This window comes from Entelurus aequoreus, linkage group LG12 (assembly GCF_033978785.1).
Source record: "Entelurus aequoreus isolate RoL-2023_Sb linkage group LG12, RoL_Eaeq_v1.1, whole genome shotgun sequence".
In the NCBI taxonomy this organism is placed as follows: Eukaryota; Metazoa; Chordata; class Actinopteri; order Syngnathiformes; family Syngnathidae; genus Entelurus; species Entelurus aequoreus.
Genome location: NC_084742.1, coordinates 61,119,989 through 61,142,185, shown reverse-complemented (window position 1 = coordinate 61,142,185; position 22,197 = coordinate 61,119,989). Strand labels below are relative to the sequence as shown.

General features: G+C 32.6%; 1 protein-coding gene across 3 annotated transcripts in view; it reads left to right on the top strand.

The window, feature by feature from the left end:
• fbxo18 (F-box DNA helicase 1) overlaps positions 1-22,197 on the top strand; it is a 73,805-nt gene that overhangs the window by 41,979 nt on the left and 9,629 nt on the right. For all 3 annotated transcript variants that reach the window (XM_062066345.1, XM_062066344.1, XM_062066346.1), the window contains one exon: positions 5,177-5,314. In XM_062066345.1, coding sequence (XP_061922329.1) covers positions 5,177-5,314 — 138 coding nt within the window. The remainder of the gene's footprint in view (positions 1-5,176; positions 5,315-22,197) is intronic.

Genomic DNA, 22,197 nt, shown 5'->3' with positions numbered 1-22,197 from the left:
CACGCTCACACACACTCATGTTCACAAGCTCACACACACTCATATTTACACGCTCACACACACTCATGTTCACAAGCTCACACACACTCATATTTACACGCTCACACACACTCATATTTACACGCTCACACACACCCTCATATTTACACGCTCACACACACACTCATATTTACACGCTCACACACACTCATATTTACACGCTCACACACACACTCATATTTACACGCTCACACACACACTCATATTTACACGCTCACACACTCATATTTACACGCTCACACACACTCATATTTACACGCTCACACACACACTCATATTTACACGCTCACACACACTCATATTTACACGCTCATACACACTCATATTTACACGCTCACACACACACTCATATTTACACGCTCAAACGCACTCATATTTACACGCTCACACACACACTCATATTTACACGCTCACACACACTCATATTTACACGCTCACCCACACTCATATTTACACGCTCACACACACTCATATTTACACGCTCACACACACTCATATTTACACGCTCACACACACTCATATTTACACGCTCACACACACACTCATATTTACACGCTCACACACACTCATATTTACACGCTCACACACACACTCATATTTACACGCTCACACACACACTCATATTTACACGCTCACACACTCATATTTACACGCTCACACACACTCATATTTACACGCTCACACACACACACTCATATTTACACGCTCACACACACTCATATTTACACGCTCACACACACTCATATTTACACGCTCACACACACTCATATTTACACGCTCACACACTCATATTTACACGCTCACACACACTCATATTTACATGCTCACACACTAATATTTACACGCTCACACACACTCATATTTACACGCTCACACACACTCATATTTACACGCTCACACACACACACACACACTCATATTTACACGCTCACACACACTCATATTTACACGCTCACACACACTCATATTTACACGCTCACACACACTCATATTTACACGCTGACACACTCATATTTACACACTCACACACACTCATATTTACACGCTCACACACTCATATTTACACGCTCACACACTCATATTTACACGCTCACACACACTCATATTTACACGCTCACCCACACTCATATTTACTTGCTCACACACACTCATATTTACACGCTCACACACACTCATGTTTACACGCTCACACACACTCATGTTCACAAGCTCACACACTCATATTTACACGCTCACACACACTCATGTTCACAAGCTCACACACACTCATATTTACACGCTCACACACACTCATGTTCACAAGCTCACACACACTCATATTTACACGCTCACACACACTCATGTTCACAAGCTCACACACACTCATATTTACACGCTCACACACACTCATATTTACACGCTCACACACACCCTCATATTTACACGCTCACACACACACTCATATTTACACGCTCACACACACTCATATTTACACGCTCACACACACACTCATATTTACACGCTCACACACACACTCATATTTACACGCTCACACACTCATATTTACACGCTCACACACACTCATATTTACACGCTCACACACACACACTCATATTTACACGCTCACACACACTCATATTTACACGCTCACACACACACTCATATTTACACGCTCACACACACTCATATTTACACGCTCATACACACTCATATTTACACGCTCACACACACACTCATATTTACACGCTCAAACGCACTCATATTTACACGCTCACACACACACTCATATTTACACGCTCACACACACTCATATTTACACGCTCACCCACACTCATATTTACACGCTCACACACACTCATATTTACACGCTCACACACACTCATATTTACACGCTCACACACACTCATATTTACACGTTCACACACACTCATGTTCACAAGCTCACACACACTCATATTTACACGCTCACACACACTCATATTTACACGCTCACACACTCATATTTACACGCTCACACACACTCATATTTACACGCTCACACACACTCATATTTACACGCTCACACACACTCATATTTACACGTTCACACACTCATATTTACACGCTCACACACACTCATATTTACACGCTCACACACTCATATTTACACGCTCACACACACTCATATTTACACGCTCACACACTCATATTTACACGCTCACACACACTCATATTTACACACTCACACACACTCATATTTACATGCTCACACACACTCATATTTACACGCTCACACACACTCATGTTTACACGCTCACACACACTCATGTTTACACGCTCACACACACTCATATTTACACGCTCACACACACTCATATTTACATGCTCACACACTAATATTTACACGCTCACACACACTCATATTTACACGCTCACCCACACTCATATTTACACGCTCACACACACTCATATTTACACGCTCACACACACTCATATTTACACGCTCACACACACTCATATTTACACGTTCACACACACTCATGTTCACAAGCTCACACACACTCATATTTACACGCTCACACACACTCATATTTACACGCTCACACACTCATATTTACACGCTCACACACACTCATATTTACACGCTCACACACACTCATATTTACACGCTCACACACACTCATATTTACACGTTCACACACTCATATTTACACGCTCACACACACTCATATTTACACGCTCACACACTCATATTTACACGCTCACACACACTCATATTTACACGCTCACACACTCATATTTACACGCTCACACACACTCATATTTACACGCTCACACACACTCATATTTACATGCTCACACACACTCATATTTACACGCTCACACACACTCATGTTTACACGCTCACACACACTCATGTTTACACGCTCACACACACTCATATTTACACGCTCACACACACTCATATTTACACGCTCACACACACTCATATTTACAGCGCTTCACTTTTTCTACATAAATGGAATACATCCATTTTGTCCTCAAAATTCTACATAAAATACCCGATAATGACAATGTGAAGATATATATTTTTCAAATTTTGCAAATGTATTAGAAATGACAAAGTAAAAAGTAGTATTAACAGCCTTAGCTCAATACTTTGTTCATGCACCTTTAGCACATCATTACAACCTCAAGTGTTTTGAATAGATTCAATATGTTTATCAGTACTCTTTCTTGTAAACACTGAGTTTCAACAGTTATTTAATGACGTTTGGTTGTAAAGCTAGGGCTGCAGCTATTCTAGTATGTTTTAGGGGTTTAATGAATATTGGATATAAAAACCCCGTTTCCATATGAGTTGGTAAATTGTGTTAGATGTAAATATAAAAGGAATACAATGATTTGCAAATCCTTTTCAACCCATATTCAGTTGAATGCACTACAAAGACAACATATTTGATGTTCAAACTCATAAACTTTATTTTTTTTTTGCAAACAATAATTAACTTAGAATTTCATGGCTGCAACACGTGCCAAAGTAGTTGGGAAAGGGCATGTTCACCACTGTGTTACATGGCCTTTCCTTTTAACAACACTCAGTAAAGGTTTGGGAACTGAGGAGACACATTTTTGAAGCTTCTCAGGTGGAGTTCTTTCCCATTCTTGCTTGATGTACAGCTTAAGTTGTTCAACAGTCCGGGGGTCTCCCTTGTGCTATTTTAGGCTTCACACCTTTTCAATGGGAGACAGGTCTGGACTACAGGCAGGCCAGTCTAGTACCCGCACTCTTTTACTATGAAGCCACGTTGATGTAACACGTGGCTTGGCATTGTCTTGCCGAAATAAGCAGGGGCGTCCATGGTAACGTTGCTTGGATGGCAACATATGTTGCTCCAAAAGCTGTATGTACCTTTCAGCATTAATGGTGCCTTCACAGATGTGTAAGTTACCCATGTCTTGGGCACTAATACACCCCCATACCATCACACATGCTGCCTTTTACACTTTGCGCCTATAACAATCCGGATGGTTCTTTTCCTCTTTGGTCCGGAGGACACGACGTCCACAGTTTCCAAAAACAATTTGAAATGTGGACTCGTCAGACCACAGAACACTTTTCCACTTTGTATCAGTCCATCTTAGATGAGCTCAGGCCCAGCCAAGCCGACGGCGTTTCTGGGTGTTGTTGATAAACGGTTTTCGCCTTGCATAGGAGAGTTTTAACTTGCACTTACAGATGTAGCGACCAACTGTAGTTACTGACAGTGGGTTTCTGAAGTGTTCCTGAGCCCATGTGGTGATATCCTTTACACACTGATGTGGCTTGTTGATGCAGTACAGCCTGAGGGATGGAAGGTCACAGGCTTAGCTGCTTACGTGCAGTGATTTCTCCAGATTCTCTGAACCCTTTGATGATATTACGGAGCGTAGATGGTGAAATCCCTAAATTCCTTGCAATAGCTGCTTGAGAAAGGTTTTTCTTAAACTGTTCAACAATTTGCTCAGGCATTTGTTGACAAAGTGGTGACCCTCGCCCCATCCTTGTTTGTGAATGACTGAGCATTTCATGGAATCTACTTTTATACCCAATCATGGCACCCACCTGTTCCCAATTAGCCTGCACACCTGTGGGATGTTCCAAATAAGTGTTTGATGAGCATTCCTCAACTTTATCAGTATTTATTGCCACCTTTCCCAACTTCTTTGTCACGTGTTGCTGGCATCAAATTCTAAAGTTAATGATTATTTGCACAAAAATTTTTTTTATGAGTTTGAACATCAAATATGTTGTCTTTGTAGCATATTCAACTGAATATGGCTTGAAAATGATTTGCAAATCATTGTATTCCGTTTATATTTACATCTAACACAATTTCCCAACTCATATGGAAACGGGGTTTGTACATCTAGACAACTTTATCCCAAAAGCAACTCCTGCTTCATCAATACTCATTTTGGAAGCTTTGTATCCAAAATGCTTCAAGTTGCAGTAAAACCTTTTAGGCAATCATTTCTTGTGTACATGTCATTTTTTTATTTGATTCTTAATAAAATAGCCCCAAAAATTACATACCTATTTCCACATGGTCATTATGGGGTATTTTGAGAAGACAAATGGAGGTATTCCATGTTGGAAAAGGCTGTGAATACTTAGTGACAAGGTTGTCATCCACAGGAATACTTCTTAAAGTCGCAGATGCCCGGCCCCCCCCCGCTGCAGGGGGACCAGACGCCGCCATGCATGGACCCCACCTGTCTCAACTGCCTCACGCCTGGCGCCGCCTTCACCATGCACAAGAGGACCATGACATTTGTAAGTCACGTCACCTTCTCTCCAGGCTTCCATCTTCACTCTTTTTGCCCACTTTCAGTCCAAAGCCCCTCTCAATAGAACATCCAAAATAAATGCCAGCAGTTCTATTCTGCACCGCCATTTAAAGTGAACACCAACCACAATCAGGTGGTCCCTCGCCATGAGGTATGGCCACACAATCCCTCGCCATGAGGGATGGCCACACAATCCCTCGCCATGAGGGATGGCTACACAATCCCTCGCCATGAGGGATGGCCACACAATCCCTCGCCATGAGGGGTGGCCACACAATCCCTCGCCATGAGGGGTGGCCACACTATCCCTCGCCATGAGGGGTGGCCACACAATCCCTCGCCATGAGGGGTGGCCACACAATCCCTCGCCATGAGGGGTGGCCACACAATCCCTCGCCATGAGGGGTGGCCACACAATCCCTCGCCATGAGGGGTGGCCACACAATCCCTCGCCATGAGGGATGACCACACAATCCCTCGCCATGAGGAGTGGCCACACAATCCCTCGCCATGAGGGATGGCCACACAATCCGGGACTTTTTTTGTGACGGCCTCTGAGTCACATGAAATGCAACATTGCCAAGTTTCATTACGTCACGTCCTCATGCCTTTGTGCTTCAGCCGTCACTCCAGCAGCACTGAGAGCGGACTCAGCCAACCTACCTCTAGGTAAACAAATTGACTCCAAAAAATGCTGCAACCTAACTTAAAGGAGCCATATGTAATAATTCCATCATTGAATATGTCAAAAGGCATGAATAAATCATCTTATTTTCCAATACCTTTATAACTGATAACAGTAGTTCATATCATTATTTCCAAATTACATTTACAGCCCCGAAATCTTCTTATTGTTTTCTTTTTGATGGCCCGCCCTCCACTGTTTGACCAATGAGAAAGTCTGTGAGTGTGTCACATCCAGGTTGACATCTTGTAGACTATTGACATTGTAGTAGACTATATGATTTATGTATTGACATGGTAGTAGACTATATGATTTATGTATCGACATGGTAGTAGACTATATGATATTGACATGGTAGTAGACTATATGATTTATGTATTGACATGGTAGTAGACTATATGATATTGACATGGTAGTAGACTATATGATGTATGTATTGACATGGTAGTAGACTATATGATGTATGTATTGACATGGTAGTAGACTATATGCTATTGACATGGTAGTAGACTATATGATATTGACATGGTAATAGACTATATGCTATTGACATGGTAGTAGACTATATGATATTGACATGGTAGTACACTATATGCTATTGACATGCTCCTGATTAGCATAAGTGATTTTACATGCCGATTCTTAACATCTTTAAATTTGTTAATGAAAACTACAACTAAGATCCACGTTACAATTAAACAGCCCTTGTGCAATAAATACAATACTTACTGTATTAACACTTTTTAGGGCACAACAAAACTAGACACACCATAAACCAGGGGTCACCAACGCGGTGCCCGCGGGCACCAGGTAGCCCGTAAGGACCAGATAAGTCGCCCGCTGGCCTGTTCTGAAAATAGCTCAAATAGCAGCACTTACCAGTGAGCTGCCTCTATTTTTTACATTGCATTTATTTACTAGCAAGCTGGTGTCGCTTTGCCCGACATTTTTAATTCTAAGAGAGACAAAACTCAAATAGAATTAAAAAATCCAAGAAAATATTTTAAAGACTTGGTCTTCACTTGTTTAAATAAATTCATTATTTTTTTTACTTTGCTTCTTATAACTTTCAGAAAGACAATTTTAGAGAAAAAATACAACCTTAAAAATTATTTTAGGATTTTTAAACACATATACCTTTTTACCTTTTAAATTCCTTCCTCTTCTTTCCTGACAATTTAAATCAATGTTAAAGTAAATTTTTTTTGTGTGTGTAAAGAATAATAAATACATTTTAATTTAATTCTTCATTTTAGCTTCTGTTTTTTCGACGAAGAATATTTGTGAAATATTTCTTCAAACTTATTATGATTAAGATTCAAAAAAATTATTCTGGCAAATCTAGAAAATCTGTAGAATCAAATTAAAATCTTATTTCAAAGTCTTTTGAATTTCTTTTAAAATTTTTGTTCTGGAAAATCTAGAAGAAATAATGATTTGTCTTTGTTAGAAATATAGCTTGGTCCAATTTGTTATATATTCTAACAAAGTGTAGATTGGATTTTAACCTATTTAAAACATGTCATCAAAATTCTAAAATTAATCTTAATCAGGATAAATTACTAATGATGTTCCATAAATTCTTTTTTTAAATTTTTCTCTTTTTTTCGTTTGAATTTTGAATTTTAAAGAGTCGAAATTGAAGATGAACTATGTTTCAAAATTTAAATGTCATTTTTTTTCGTGTTTTCTCCTCTTTTAAACCGTTCAATTAAGTTTAAATATCATTAATTATTAATAATAACATAGAGTTAAAGGTAAATTGAGCAAATTGGCTATTTCTGGCAATTTATTTAAGTGTGTATCAAACTGGTAGCCCTTCGCATTAATCAGTACCCAAAAAGTAGCTCTTGGTTTCAAAAAGGTTGGTGACCCCTGCCATAAACTATACACGACTGCCACACACAAAAGTACTGAAAATTGGTACCGCTGAGTATCAGTTCAATTCCCAGGTACCGGGAATTTGTACCGTATTGGTTCAAATCTGAATAGTACCCAGCCCTAGTCAAATAGTACCCAGCCCTAGTCAAATAGTACCCAGCCCTGGTCAAATAGTACCCAGCCCTAGTCAAATAGTACCCAACCCTAGTCACATAGTACCCAGCCCTGGTCAAATAGTGCCCAGCCCTGGTCAAATAGTACCTGCCCTAGTCAAATAGTACCCGCCCTAGTCAAATAGTACCCAGCTCTGGTCAAATAGTACCCAGCCCTAGTCAAATAGTACCTGCCCTAGTCAAATAGTACCCACCCTAGTCAAATAGTACCCAGCTCTGGTCAAATAGTACCCAGCCCTAGTCAAATAGTACCCAGCCCTAGTCAAATAGTACCCACCCTAGTCAAATAGTACCTGCCCTAGTCAAATAGTACCCAGCCCTGGTCAAATAGTACCCAGCCCTAGTCAAATAGTACCCGCCCTAGTCAAATAGTACCCGCCATAGTCAAATAGTACCCAGCTCTGGTCAAATAGTACCCAGCTCTGGTCAAATAGTACCCAGCCCTAGTCAAATAGTACCCAGCCCTAGTCAAATAGTACCCAGCCCTAGTCAAATAGTACCAGCCCTGGTCAAATATTACCCAGCCCTAGTCAAATAGTACCCAGCTCTGGTCAAATAGTACCCGCCCTAGTCAAATAGTACCCGCCCTAGTCAAATAGTACCCAGCTCTGGTCAAATAGTACCCAGCCCTAGTCAAATAGTACCCAGCCCTAGTCAAATAGTACCCGCCCTAGTCAAATAGTACCCAGCCCTGGTCAAATAGTACCCAGCCCTAGTCAAATAGTACCCAGCCGTAGTCAAATAGTACCCAGCCCTAGTCAAATAGTACCTGCCCTAGTCAAAAAGTACCCAGCCCTATTCAAATAGTACCCGCCCTAGTCAAATAGTACCCAGCCCTGGTCAAATAGTACCCAGCCCTATTTAAATAGTACCCGCCCTAGTCAAATAGTACCCAGCCCTGGTCAAATAGTACCCGCCCTAGTCAAGTAGTACCCAGTCCTAGTCAAATAGTACCCAGCCCTAGTCAAATAGTACCCGCCCTGGTCAAATAGTACCCGCCCTGGTCAAATAGTACCCGCCCTAGTCAAATAGTACCCAGCCCTGGTCAAATAGTACCCGCCCTAGTCAAATAGTACCCAGCCCTGGTCAAATAGTACCCAGCCCTATTCAAATAGTACCCAGCCCTGGTCAAATAGTACCCGCCCTGGTCAAATAGTACCCGCCCTAGTCAAATAGTACCCAGCCCTGGTCAAATAGTACCCGCCCTAGTCAAATAGTACCCAGCCCTGGTCAAATAGTACCCAGCCCTGGTCAAATAGTACCCGCCCTAGTCAAATAGTACCCGCCCTAGTCAAATAGTACCCAGCCCTGGTCAAATAGTACCCGCCCTAGTCAAATAGTACCCAGCCCTGGTCAAATAGTACCCAGCCCTAGTCAAATAGTACCCAGCCCTGGTCAAATAGTACCCAGCCCTGGTCAAATAGTACCCAGCCCTAGTCAAATAGTACCCAGCCCTAGTCAAATAGTACCCGCCCTAGTCAAATAGTACCTAGCCCTGGTCAAATGGTACCCAGCCCTAGTCAAATAGTACCCAGCCCTAGTCAAATAGTACCCAGCCCTAGACAAATAGTACCCGTTCTAGTCAAATAGTACCCGCCCTAGTCACCATACTGCGCCTAAAATATTGCGTTTTCACTACATATTGGATTTTTTCTTGTTTTAAAAAAAAATTGTTCTACAATGTTAGAATGAATGAGTAAATGAAGCATGTCCAAGCATACAGATGCCCAAATAAACTAACACATATCAATACCAAATGAGTTTAGGCCACTAAAGGAGACCAAAGCAATCAGAGACTAAACACGTAAACAATCAGAGATTAAACACGTAAACAATCAGAGATTAAACACGTAAACAATCTGAGACTAAACACGTAAACAATCAGAGATTAAACACGTAAACAATCAGAGTCTAAACACGTAAACAATCAGAGACTAAACACGTAAACAATCAGAGACTAAACACGTAAACAATCAGAGACTAAACACGTAAACAATCAGAGATTAAACACGTAAACAATCAGAGACTAAACACGTAAACAATCAGAGACTAAACACGTAAACAATTAGAGACTAAACACGTAAACAATCAGAGATTAAACACGTAAATAATCAGAGACTAAACACGTAAACATCCAGTCAGCCAAACTCCCTCGAAGGAAAACGCTCAAACACTGAAAATGTGCTAGCTTGATGCTAATTTACATTAGGTTTGCCATAGACAGACTTCTATTAGCATTAGCGATTTTATATGGCTATTTCAAAACCTCCAAATTGAGTACTGAAAACTACAACTAAGATGAATGTTAGCTCAAACATAAGCAACTTACAGTATAGACACTTTGTATGGTACAACATAACACATTCAGCTCCATGGAAAAAGCTACTTCCTTGTTGGACAACATACTTTGCTGCCATCTCATGTCTTGGAAGTGTAACTGCATTGCAAATGACACTCAAACAAGATATAACAGCATCACTTTATTTGTATTTCTTTTCTTATCACACATTGAACACAAAGAAATGTACTGACAGTTGGTACTGGTATCCATTCCCAGGTACCGGGTATTGAAAAGTGAGCGGTACCCGTCACTAAAGGACAAACACATTTAGCATCTTTGGATAAATAAATGCAGTCTAGATTAGTTTTTATTTTCCTTGATTGAATCAGGTAAAAACTAATTGAGATTAAAATGCAAGAGTGAGCAGCAAAAAGTGCTTGCATGAATAAATAAGAGGAGCAATCACACACTGGAGTTTAAAGTACTTACAACATTCAAAAAACACAACACTAAAACATCAATAAAAATAAGTATGATGCAAATTGGAAACAATAGAAACAATAGAAACAGCTTCTCTGTCCTTTAAAATGCCCTGAAATTCCCCCAAAGTGATGAGCTCAGGTCACCTCCGATCCTTTTGTCATTCTTTACATCACCACAAAGCAGCAAATATCAAGCTTTTTTGAACTAGACTTGTGTAGGCTCTAGCAACTTGTGTAGGCTCCAGCAACCAACATGTCATGTGACCGTCAACTCTAGCGACTGGAGTCTCTACACATAATAGAACATACTTAAATAAATAAAGTGTAGTAACTAATAGAACATACATAACTAAATAATAAATAAAGTGTAGTGACTAATAGAACATACATAAATAAATAATAAATAAAGTGTAGTGGCGAATAGAACATACATAAATAAATAATAAATAAACTAGTGACTAATAGAACATACATAAGTAAATAATAAATAAACTAGTGACTAATAGAACATACATAGATAATTAATAAATAAAGTGTAGTGACTAATAGAACATACATAACTAAATAATAAATAAAGTGTAGTGACTAATAGAACATACATAAGTAAATAATAAATAAAGTGTAGTGACTAATAGAACACACATAAGTAAATAATAAATAAGGTGTAGTGACTAATAGAACATACATAAGTAAATAATAAATAAAGTGTAGTGACTAATAGAACATACATAAGTAAATAATAAATAAAGTGTAGTGACTAATAAAACATACATAAGTAAATAATAAAGTGTAGTGACTAATAGAACATACATAAATAAATAATAAATAAAGTGTAGTGACTAATAGAACATACATAAATAAGTAATAAATAAAGTGTAGTGACTAATAGAACATACATAACTAAATAATAAATAAAGTGTAGTGACTAATAGAACATACATAAGTAAATAATAAATAAAGTGTAGTGACTAATAGAACATACATAAGTAAATAATAAATAAAGTGTAGTGACTAATAAAACATACATAAGTAAATAATAAATAAAGTGTAGTGACTAATGAAACATACATAAATAAGTAAATAATAAATAAAGTGTAGTGACTAATAGAACATACATAACTTAATAATAAATAAAGTGTAGTGACTAATGGAACATACATAAATAAATAATAAATAATGTGTGACTAATAGAACATACATAAATAAGTAATAAATAAAGTGTAGTGACTAATAGAACATACATAAATAAATAATAAAGTGTAGTGACTAATAGAACATACATAAATAGATAATAAATAAACTGTAGTGACTAATAGAACATACATAAATAAATAATAAATAAACTGTAGTGACTAATAGAACATACATAAATAAATAATAAATAAACTGTAGTGACTAATAGAACATACATAAATAAATAATAAATAAACTGTGGTGACTAATAGAACATACATAAATAAATAATAAATAAACTGTAGTGACTAATAGAACATACATAAATAAATAATAAATAAACTGTAGTGACTAATAGAACATACATAAATAAATAATAAATAAACTGTGGTGACTAATAGAACATACATAAATAAATAATAAATAAAGTGTAGTGACTAATAGAACATACATAAATAAATAATGAATAAACTGTAGTGACTAATAGAACATACATAAATAAATAATAAATAAACTGTAGTGACTAATAGAACATACATAAATAAATAATAAATCAAGTGTAGTGACTAATAGAACATACATAAATAAATAATAAAGTGTAGTGACTAATAGAACATACATAAGTAAATAATAAATAAAGTGTAGTGACTAATAGAACATACATAAATAAATAATAAATAAAGTGTAGTGACTAATAGAACATACATAACTAAATAAATAATAAATAAAGTGTAGTGACTAATAGAACATACATAACTAAATAATAAATAAAGTGTAGTGACTAATAGAACACACAACTTAATAATAAATAAAGTGTAGTGACTAATAGAACATACATAACTAAATAATAAATAAAGTGTAGTGACTAATAGAACATACATAAGTAAATAATAAATAAATTGTAGTGACTAATAGAACATACATAACTAAATAATAAATCAAGTGTAGTGACTAATAGAACATACATAAATAAATAATAAATAAAGTGTAGTGACTAATAGAACTTACATAAGTAAATTAATAAAGTGTAGTGACTAATAGAACATACATAACTAAATAATAAATAAAGTGTAGTGACTAATAGAACATACATAAATAAATAATAAATAAAGTGTAGTGACTAATAGAACATACATAAATAAATAATAAATAAAGTGTAGTGACTAATAGAACACACAACTTAATAATAAATAAAGTGTAGTGACTAATAGAACATACATAACTAAATAATAAATAAAGTGTAGTGACTAATAGAACATACATAAGTAAATAATAAATAAAGTGTAGTGACTAATAGAACATACATAACTAAATAATAAATAAAGTGTAGTGACTAATAGAACATACATAAGTAAATAATAAATAAAGTGTAGTGACTAATAGAACATACATAAGTAAATAATAAATAAGGTGTAGTGACTAATAGAACATACATAAGTAAATAATAAATCAAGTGTAGTGACTAATAGAACATACATAAGTAAATAATAAATAAAGATTAGTGACTAATAAAACATACATAAGTAAATAATAAATAAAGTGTAGTGACTAATAGAACATACATAAATAAATAATAAATAAAGTGTAGTGACTAATAGAACATACATAAATAAGTAATAAATAAAGTGTAGTGACTAATAGAACATACATAACTAAATAATAAATAAAGTGTAGTGACTAATAGAACATACATAAGTAAATAATAAATAAAGTGTAGTGACTAATAGAACATACATAAGTAAATAATAAATAAAGTGTAGTGACTAATAAAACATACATAAGTAAATAATAAATAAAGTGTAGTGACTAATGAAACATACATAAATAAGTAAATAATAAATAAAGTGTAGTGACTAATAGAACATACATAACTTAATAATAAATAAAGTGTAGTGACTAATAGAACATACATAAATAAATAATAAATAATGTGTGACTAATAGAACATACATAAATAAGTAATAAATAAAGTGTAGTGACTAATAGAACATACATAAATAAATAATAAATAAAGTGTAGTGACTAATAGAACATACATAAATAAGTAATAAATAAAGTGTAGTGACTAATAGAACATACATAACTAAATAATAAATAAAGTGTAGTGACTAATAGAACACACAACTTAATAATAAATAAAGTGTAGTGACTAATAGAACATACATAACTAAATAATAAATAAAGTGTAGTGACTAATAGAACATACATAAGTAAATAATAAATAAATTGTAGTGACTAATAGAACATACATAACTAAATAATAAATCAAGTGTAGTGACTAATAGAACATACATAAATAAATAATAAATAAAGTGTAGTGACTAATAGAACTTACATAAGTAAATTAATAAAGTGTAGTGACTAATAGAACATACATAACTAAATAATAAATAAAGTGTAGTGACTAATAGAACATACATAAATAAATAATAAATAAAGTGTAGTGACTAATAGAACATACATAAATAAATAATAAATAAAGTGTAGTGACTAATAGAACACACAACTTAATAATAAATAAAGTGTAGTGACTAATAGAACATACATAACTAAATAATAAATAAAGTGTAGTGACTAATAGAACATACATAAGTAAATAATAAATAAAGTGTAGTGACTAATAGAACATACATAACTAAATAATAAATAAAGTGTAGTGACTAATAGAACATACATAAGTAAATAATAAATAAAGTGTAGTGACTAATAGAACATACATAAGTAAATAATAAATAAGGTGTAGTGACTAATAGAACATACATAAGTAAATAATAAATCAAGTGTAGTGACTAATAGAACATACATAAGTAAATAATAAATAAAGATTAGTGACTAATAAAACATACATAAGTAAATAATAAATAAAGTGTAGTGACTAATAGAACATACATAAATAAATAATAAATAAAGTGTAGTGACTAATAGAACATACATAAATAAGTAATAAATAAAGTGTAGTGACTAATAGAACATACATAACTAAATAATAAATAAAGTGTAGTGACTAATAGAACATACATAAGTAAATAATAAATAAAGTGTAGTGACTAATAGAACATACATAAGTAAATAATAAATAAAGTGTAGTGACTAATAAAACATACATAAGTAAATAATAAATAAAGTGTAGTGACTAATGAAACATACATAAATAAGTAAATAATAAATAAAGTGTAGTGACTAATAGAACATACATAACTTAATAATAAATAAAGTGTAGTGACTAATAGAACATACATAAATAAATAATAAATAATGTGTGACTAATAGAACATACATAAATAAGTAATAAATAAAGTGTAGTGACTAATAGAACATACATAAATAAATAATAAAGTGTAGTGACTAATAGAACATACATAAATAGATAATAAATAAACTGTAGTGACTAATAGAACATACATAAATAAATGATAAATAAACTGTAGTGACTAATAGAACATACATAAATAAATAATAAATAAACTGTAGTGACTAATAGAACATACATAAATAATAAATAAACTGTGGTGACTAATAGAACATACATGAATAAATAATAAATAAACTGTAGTGACTAATAGAACATACGTAAATAAATAATAAATAAACTGTAGTGACTAATAGAATATACATAAATAAATAATAAATAAAGTGTAGTGACTGATAAAACATACATAAGTAAATAATAAATAAAGTGTAGTGACTAATGAAACATACATAAATAAGTAAATAATAAATAAAGTGTAGTGACTAATAGAACATACATAACTTAATAATAAATAAAGTGTAGTGACTAATGGAACATACATAAATAAATAATAAATAATGTGTGACTAATAGAACATACATAAATAAGTAATAAATAAAGTGTAGTGACTAATAGAACATACATACATAAATAATAAAGTGTAGTGACTAATAGAACATACATAAATAGATAATAAATAAACTGTAGTGACTAATAGAACATACATAAATAAATAATAAATAAACTGTAGTGACTAATAGAACATACATAAATAAATAATAAATAAACTGTAGTGACTAATAGAACATACATAAATACATAATAAATAAACTGTGGTGACTAATAGAACATACATAAATAAATAATAAATAAACTGTAGTGACTAATAGAACATACATAAATAAATAATAAATAAACTGTAGTGACTAATAGAACATACATAAATAAATAATAAATAAACTGTGGTGACTAATAGAACATACATAAATAAATAATAAATAAAGTGTAGTGACTAATAGAACATACATGAATAAATAATGAATAAACTGTAGTGACTAATAGAACATACATAAATAAATAATAAATAAACTGTAGTGACTAATAGAACATACATAAATAAATAATAAATCAAGTGTAGTGACTAATAGAACATACATAAATAAATAATAAAGTGTAGTGACTAATAGAACATACATAAGTAAATAATAAATAAAGTGTAGTGACTAATAGAACATACATAAATAAATAAATAATAAATAAAGTGTAGTGACTAATAGAACATACATAACTAAATAAATAATAAATAAAGTGTAGTGACTAATAGAACATACATAACTAAATAATAAATAAAGTGTAGTGACTAATAGAACACACAACTTAATAATAAATAAAGTGTAGTGACTAATAGAACATACATAACTAAATAATAAATAAAGTGTAGTGACTAATAGAACATACATAAGTAAATAATAAATAAATTGTAGTGACTAATAGAACATACATAACTAAATAATAAATCAAGTGTAGTGACTAATAGAACTTACATAAGTAAATAATTAATAAAGTGTAGTGACTAATAGAACATACATAACTAAATAATAAATAAAGTGTAGTGACTAATAGAACATACATAAATAAATAATAAATAAAGTGTAGTGACTAATGGAACATACATAACTAAATAATAAATAAAGTGTAGTGACTAATAGAACACACAACTTAATAATAAATAAAGTGTAGTGACTAATAGAACATACATAACTAAATAATAAATAAAGTGTAGTGACTAATAGAACATACATAAGTAAATAATAAATAAAGTGTAGTGTCTAATAGAACAAAGTGTAGTGACTAATAGAACATACATAAGTAAATAATAAATAAAGTGCAGTGACTAATAGAACATACATAAGTAAATAATAAATAAGGTGTAGTGACTAATAGAACATACATAAGTAAATAATAAATAAAGTGTAGTGACTAATAGAACATACATAAGTAAATAATAAATAAAGATTAGTGACTAATAAAACATACATAAGTAAATAATAAATAAAGTGTAGTGACTAATAGAACATACATAAATAAATAATAAATAAAGTGTAGTGACTAATAGAACATACATAAATAAGTAATAAATAAAGTGTAGTGACTAATAGAACATACATAACTAAATAATAAATAAAGTGTAGTGACTAATAGAACATACATAAGTAAATAATAAATAAAGTGTAGTGACTAATAGAACATACATAAGTAAATAATAAATAAAGTGTAGTGACTAATAAAACATACATAAGTAAATAATAAATAAAGTGTAGTGACTAATGAAACATACATAAATAAGTAAATAATAAATAAAGTGTAGTGACTAATAGAACATACATAACTTAATAATAAATAAAGTGTAGTGACTAATAGAACATACATAAATAAATAATAAATAATGTGTGACTAATAGAACATACATAAATAAGTAATAAATAAAGTGTAGTGACTAATAGAACATACATAAATAAATAATAAAGTGTAGTGACTAATAGAACATACATAAATAGATAATAAATAAACTGTAGTGACTAATAGAACATACATAAATAAATGATAAATAAACTGTAGTGACTAATAGAACATACATAAATAAATAATAAATAAACTGTAGTGACTAATAGAACATACATAAATAATAAATAAACTGTGGTGACTAATAGAACATACATAAATAAATAATAAATAAACTGTAGTGACTAATAGAACATACGTAAATAAATAATAAATAAACTGTAGTGACTAATAGCACATACATAAATAAATAATAAATAAACTGTGGTGACTAATAGAACATACATAAATAAATAATAAATAAAGTGTAGTGACTAATAGAACATACATAAATAAATAATGAATAAACTGTAGTGACTAATAGAACATACATAAATAAATAATAAATAAACTGTAGTGACTAATAGAACATACATAAATAATAAATAAACTGTGGTGACTAATAGAACATACATAAATAAATAATAAATAAACTGTAGTGACTAATAGAACATACGTAAATAAATAATAAATAAACTGTAGTGACTAATAGAACATACATAAATAAATAATAAATAAACTGTGGTGACTAATAGAACATACATAAATAAATAATAAATAAAGTGTAGTGACTAATAGAACATACATAAATAAATAATGAATAAACTGTAGTGACTAATAGAACATACATAAATAAATAATAAATAAACTGTAGTGACTAATAGAACATACATAAATAAATAATAAATCAAGTGTAGTGACTAATAGAACATACATAAATAAATAATAAAGTGTAGTGACTAATAGAACATACATAAGTAAATAATAAATAAAGTGTAGTGACTAATAGAACATACATAAATAAATAAATAATAAATAAAGTGTAGTGACTAATAGAACATACATAACTAAATAAATAATAAATAAAGTGTAGTGACTAATAGAACATACATAACTAAATAATAAATAACGTGTAGTGACTAATAGAACACACATAACTTAATAATAAATAAAGTGTAGTGACTAATAGAACATACATAACTAAATAATAAATAAAGTGTAGTGACTAATAGAACATACATAAGTAAATAATAAATAAAGTGTAGTGACTAATAGAACATACATAACTAAATAATAAATCAAGTGTAGTGACTAATAGAACATACATAAATAAATAATAAATAAAGTGTAGTGACTAATAGAACATACATAAATAAATAATAAATAAAGTGTAGTGACTAATAGAACATACATAAGTAAATAATTAATAAAGTGTAGTGACTAATAGAACATACATAACTAAATAATAAATAAAGTGTAGTGACTAATAGAACATACATAAGTAAATAATAAATAAAGTGTAGTGACTAATAGAACATACATAAATAAATAATAAATAAAGTGTAGTGACTAATAGAACATACAGAGTAAATAATAAATGAAGTGTAGTGACTAATAGAACCTACATAAGTAAATAATAAATAAAGTGTAGTGACTAATAGAACATACATAAATAAATAAATAATAAATAAAGTGTAGTGACTAATAAAACATACATAACTAAATAATAAATAAAGTGTAGTGACTAATAGAACATACATAAATAAATAATAAATAAAGTGTAGTGACTAATAGAACATACATAAATAAATAATAAATAAAGTGTAGTGACTAATAGAACATACATAACTAAATAATAAGTAAAGTGTAGTGACTAATAGAACATACATAAGTAAATAATAAATAAAGTGTAGTGACTAATAGAACATACATAAGTAAATAATAAATAAACTGTAGTGACTAATATAACATACATAAGTAAATAATAAATAAAGTGTAGTGACTAATAGAACATACATAAATAAATAATAAATAAAGTGTAGTGACTAATAGAACATACATAAGTAAATAAAGTGTAGTGACTAATAGAACATACATAAGTAAATAATAAATAAACTAGTGACTAATAGAACATACATAAATAAATAATAAAGTGTAGTGACTAATAGAACATACATAAGTAAATAATAAATAAACTAGTGACTAATAGAACATACATAAATAAATAATAAATAAAGTGTAGTGACTAATAGAACATACATAAGTAAATAAAGTGTAGTGACTAATATAACATACATAAATAAATAATAAATAAAGTGTAGTGACTAATAGAACATACATAAGTAAATAAAGTGTAGTGACTAATAGAACATAAATGAGGGGGAAGCAGCCCAAAAAGTGCATGAATATAAAGTTATGATTAGAGTTAATTATGAATGAAGTCATGTGACTTGTGACTGCTTCCTGCTAAGCACACCAAGTTCATTCAACAATTGTATTTATAGTTTTTATAGTTATTGCGAGAAAATAATGTCAATATTACTGCAGTCATACCTACAAGAGGGTTCTTTCTGTGGTCCCTCTTAGATGTAATGATGATGTCAATATTACTGCAGTCGTACCTACAAGAGGGTTCTTTCTGTGGTCCCTCTTAGATGTAATGATGATGTCAATGTTACTGCAGTCATACCTACAAGAGGGTTCTTTCTGTGGTCCCTCTTAGATGTAATGATGATGTCAATGTTACTGCAGTCGTACCTACAAGAGGGTTCTTTCTGTGGTCCCTCTTAGATGTAATGATGATGTCAATGTTACTGCAGTCGTACCTACAAGAGGGTTCTTTCTGTGGTCCCTCTTAGATGTAATGATGATGTCAATGTTACTGCAGTCATACCTACAAGAGGGTTCTTTCTGTGGTCCCTCTTAGATGTAATGATGACGTCAATGTTACTGCAGTCGTACCTACAAGAGGGTTCTTTCTGTGGTCCCTCTTAGATGTAATGATGATGTCAATATTACTGCAGTCATACCTACAAGAGGGTTCTTTCTGTGGTCCCTCTTAGATGTAATGATGATGTCAATATTACTGCAGTCGTACCTACAAGAGGGTTCTTTCTGTGGTCCCTCTTTGATGTAATGATGATGTCAATATTACTGCAGTCGTACCTACAAGAGGGTTCTTTCTGTGGTCCCTCTTAGATGTAATGATGATGTCAATATTACTGCAGTCGTACCTACAAGAGGGTTCTTTCTGTGGTCCCTCTTAGATGTAATAATGATGTCAATGTTACTGCAGTCATACCTACAAGAGGGTTTTTTCTGTGGTCCCTCTTAGATGTAATGATGATGTCAATGTTACTGCAGTCATACCTACAAGAGGGTTCTTTCTGTGGTCCCTCTTAGATGTAATGATGATGTCAATATTACTGCAGTCGTACCTACAAGAGGGTTCTTTCTGTGGTCCCTCTTAGATGTATGTAATGATGATGTCAATATTACTGCAGTCGTACCTACAAGAGGGTTCTTTCTGGGGTCCCTCTTAGATGTAATGATGATGTCAATGTTACTGCAGTCATACCTACAAGAGGGTTCTTTCTGTGGTCCCTCTTAGATGTAATGATGATGTCAATATTACTGCAGTCGTACCTACAAGAGGGTTCTTTCTGTGGTCCCTCTTAGATGTAATGATGACGTCAATGTTACTGCAGTCGTACCTACAAGAGGGTTCTTTCTGTGGTCCCTCTTAGATGTAATGATGATGTCAATATTACTGCAGTCGTACCTACAAGAGGGTTCTTTCTGTGGTCTCTCTTAGATGTAATGATGATGTCAATATTACTGCAGTCGTACCTACAAGAGGGTTCTTTCTGTGGTCCCTCTTAGATGTAATGATGATGTCAATATTACTGCAGTCGTACCTACAAGAGGGTTCTTTCTGTGGTCCCTCTTAGATGTAATGATGATGTCAATATTACTGCAGTCGTACCTACAAGAGGGTTCTTTCTGTGGTCCCTCTTAGATGTAATGATGATGTCAGTATTACTGCAGTCGTACCTACAAGAGGGTTCTTTCTGTGGTCCCTCTTAGATGTAATGATGATGTCAATGTTACTGCAGTCGTACCTACAAGAGGGTTCTTTCTGTGGTCCCTCTTAGATGTAATGATGATGTCAATATTACTGCAGTCGTACCTACAAGAGGGTTCTTTCTGTGGTCTCTCTTAGATGTAATGATGATGTCAATATTACTGCAGTCGTACCTACAAGAGGGTTCTTTCTGTGGTCCCTCTTAGATGTAATGATGATGTCAATATTACTGCAGTCGTACCTACAAGAGGGTTCTTTCTGTGGTCCCTCTTAGATGTAATGATGATGTCAGTATTACTGCAGTCGTACCTACAAGAGGGTTCTTTCTGTGGTCCCTCTTAGATGTAATGATGATGTCAATGTTACTGCAGTCGTACCTACAAGAGGGTTCTTTCTGTGGTCCCTCTTAGATGTAATGATGATGTCAGTATTACTGCAGTCGTACCTACAAGAGGGTTCTTTCTGTGGTCTCTCTTAGATGTAATGATGATGTCAATAT